This window comes from Populus alba, chromosome 7 (assembly GCF_005239225.2).
Source record: "Populus alba chromosome 7, ASM523922v2, whole genome shotgun sequence".
Classification (NCBI taxonomy): domain Eukaryota; kingdom Viridiplantae; phylum Streptophyta; class Magnoliopsida; order Malpighiales; family Salicaceae; genus Populus; species Populus alba.
The window spans coordinates 5,182,439-5,186,152 of record NC_133290.1 but is presented as its reverse complement, the minus strand read 5'-3'; the positions used below and the strand labels follow the sequence as shown (position 1 = coordinate 5,186,152).

The 3,714-nt window shown below is 40.3% G+C and overlaps 1 protein-coding gene across 1 annotated transcript; it reads left to right on the top strand.

Annotated features, from left to right (window-relative positions):
* Positions 1–2,879: 2,879 nt before the first annotated feature.
* On the top strand, positions 2,880–3,362 carry LOC140955809 (uncharacterized). Its single transcript, XM_073410532.1, has one exon. The coding sequence runs from the start codon at positions 2,880–2,882 to the stop codon at positions 3,360–3,362; it is 483 nt and encodes a 160-aa protein (XP_073266633.1).
* Positions 3,363–3,714: the final 352 nt, after the last annotated feature.

Below are 3,714 nucleotides of genomic sequence, written 5' to 3'. Positions count from 1 at the left end.
AGGAGGGGAGGACTCAGGGTCGGGTATATCACATGACCCATGAGGATGTGGGAGTTGTACCTGATGTGGTGGCAGGTACTTTACAGTTAGATACAATACAAGTTTATGCTTAATTGATCCTAGAGCTAGTCATTTCTTTATATCTTATAGAATTGTGAATAACTTGCATATGTTATCTAGTAACTTGGTTATAGGGGTGCGGTTAGTACGCCTCTGGGAGAGAATATTGGAGGATTAGAGTTGAGGGTAGATCTTATGCATTAGAGTTATATGATTTTGATGTGATTCTGGGCATGGATTGGCTAAGTAAACATAAGGCACAAGTGGATTGTTTCACCAAGATGGTGACAATCAAGGAATAGGTGATAAAGAGTAGTGTTTAAAGGGGCGAAAGAAAGGTAATTTCAAGTTGTGTAATCTTAGTCCTTGGTTGCTAGAAAAATTACTGAGAAAAGGTTTTTCTGCTTGGTTAGCCCATGTAAGAGAATTGGGGAAGGGTAGCATAGATTTGGCTAGTATTCCTGTTGTGAGGGAGTTTCGAAATGTATTTCCAGAAAGAGCTGCTTGGATTACCTCCAATTAGAGAAATTGAAGTTTCCATAGAAACTATTCCAGGAGTTTCTCCTATAGCCCAATCTCCTTATAGGATGGCACCTATGAAAACTGGCAGAACTAAAGGTCCAACTTCAGGAATTGTTAGATAAAGGCTTCATTCGGCCTAGTAACTCGCCATGGGGAGCTCCGGTATTGTTTGTAAAGAAGAAGGATGGCACCCTTTGTTTGTGCATTGATTATCGTCAACTGAATAAAGTGACGGTGAAGAACAGATACCCACTCCCACGAATAAATGACTTGTTTGATCAGTTAAAGGGTGCTAGAGTGTTTTCTAAGATAGATCTGAGATCTGGATACCACTAGTTGAGAATCAAGGAACAAGACATACAAAAGACTGCCTTCCAAACCCGTTATGGGCATTATGAGTTTTCACTGATGCCTTTCGGGTTAACCAATACTCCAGCCATGTTTATGAACCTGATGAATCGGGTGTTTCGGCCTTACCTGAACCAATATGTGGTTGTATTTATTGATGATATTATGGTATATTCCAACTCTCACTTGGAGCATGAACAACATCTAAGGGTTGTGCTACAGACTTTAAGGGAAAATCAATTATATGCAAAGCTGGATAAGTGTGAGTTCTGGCTCAAGGAAGTAGTATTTTTAGGCCATGTAATATCCGCAGAAGGAATAATTGTGGATCCAAGAAAGGTCGAGGTCGTGTTAAAATGGGAAAGGCCTACCAACGTGATATAAATCTAGAGTTTCTTGGGTCTTGCTGGATATTACCAGAGGTTTATTGAAGGGTTCTCCACCATAGCATCACCTTTAACCAAGCTGACTCGCAAGGAAGTCAGGTTTGTTTGGTCGGAAGAGTGTGAAGCGAGCTTTCGAGAACTGAAGGAGAGGCTCACTTCTGCTCCTGTGCTGGCCCTTCCATCGGGACAGAAGGGTTTGTCGGTATATAGTGATGCCTCAAGAAGGAGTCTGGGATGTGTATTGATGCAATACGATCGTGTGATTGCTTATGCATCAAGACAGTTAAAGTCACATGAGGTGAATTACCCGGTTCATGACCTAGAACTTGCAGCGGTGGTGTTTGCTTTAAGAGTATGGAGACATTATTTGTATGGGACACAAGTTCAAATCTTTACAGACCATAAAACTCTGAAGTATTTGATGTCACAGAAGGAGTTGAACATGCGGCAGAGAAGATGGGTAGAGTTAATAAAAGATTAGGATTGTGTTATTAACTTACCATTCTGGTAAGGCTAATGTAGTAGCTGATGCCTTAAGTAGGAAGGGAAAAACAGTGATGAAGAACTTAAGGAACAGGAAAGTATAGTGGAGTTAAAGAAGATGGGCTTGCGGCTAAGTGTTGGGCCCAAGGGATCACTGTTAGCTCAATTAAAGATCCGATCTGTGTTTTGAGACAAGGTCTTAGTGGCTCAACAGGCAGATGGAAAAGTAAAAGAGATTAAGGAGAGGGTAAACAAGGGTATTGAGACATCATTTCAAATGTTATCCTATGGGCTAATAGCTATGGGTAGACGAATCTATTTGCCTGAGGATAAGATTTTGAAGGACGAAATATTAAGAGAAGCTCATGAATCTCGATTTGCTACTCATCTAGGGAGCACAAAGATGTATAGGGATTTAAAGGAATACTACTGGTGGCCAAGTATGAAGAGGGAAATAGCAGAATTTGTGTCGAACTGTGGGACCTGTCAACAAGTAAAGATAGAACACCAGAAACCTGCAAGGGAATTACAGTCATTATCAATTCCAGAATGGAAATGGGAGGATATTTCTATGGACTTTGTGACGGGATTACCTAAGGGAAAGAAGGGGAATGATGCCATATGGGTGGTCGTGGATCGACTAACAAAATCTGCTTTGTTTTTTCCTATAAAGATGATTGATTCGGTGGATAAACTGGCAAAATTATATGTAAATGAAGTAATCAGACTTCACGGCGTGCCAGTTTCAATTATATCGGATCGGGATCCAAGGTTCACATCGAGATTATGGCCTAGCTTACAACGGGTAATGGGGACAAAGTTGAATCTAAGCACGACATTTCATCCTCAAACAGATGGTCAATCCGAAAGGACCATTCAAACTCTCGAGGATCTCCTGAGATCCTGTGTGTTGGAGTTTGGAGGGAATTGGGAGGATCTTCTGCCATTGATAGAGTTTACTTATAATAATAGTCATCAGACCACCATTGGTATGGCTCCTTATGAAGCATTGTATGGAGGAAATGTCGTACCCCGATTTGTTGGGAGGAAGTAGGAGAAAGGAAGCTTTTAGGACCTGAAATGGTGCAACTGACAACCGACAAGGTGAGGGTGATCAAAAAGAGGATGAAGAAAGCCCAGGATAGACAAAAAAGTTACGCAGATAGCCGAAGAAGGCCCTTAGAATTCCAAGTGGGGGATAAAGTATTTCTAAAGGTGGCTCCTTGGAAAGGCATCATTCGATTTGGAGTAAAAGGGAAATTAGCCCCGAGATATATTGGCCCTTTTGAGATTAAGGACAGAATCGGTCCAGTTGCATATCGATTAGATTTGCCTGTATATTTGGATAAGATTCATAACATGTTCCATGTGTCATTGCTGCGAAAGGCCAAAATAGACCCCTCACAGGTATTGCCTCAAGTTCCTATGAAGATTGAGGGGGATCTAACCATGAAAACTAAGCCAGTCAAGATTTTAGATCGAGATGAGAAGCTGTTGAGGAATAAGAGAGTTCCCTTAGTGAGAGTATTATGGAGAAGCTCTCGAATAGAAGAACAAACATAGGAAAGAGAATCCGAGATGAAAGAGAAGTTTCCGCACTTATTCTCCGACATAGGTACGTAACTTGAATTTCGAGGATGAAATTTTATTAGGAGGGGAGAATGTAAATCCTGAGAAAAAAAAAATATAATAATAAAAATAAAAATCAAGGCTGGATTAAATTTAAAGGAAATAAACTAAATTCGAAAGTAGTGGGGGCAAAACAAATACACTTAAAGAAGATGGGGCCTAAATGCAAATAAGAATAATTATAGAGCATAAGTACTCCTCTTGTCACCAAAAACAGATCCGGAGATAACGTAAAGAAAAAAAAAGGGAGTTTTATGTTTATTTTTACAAATCAGATAGAAACACT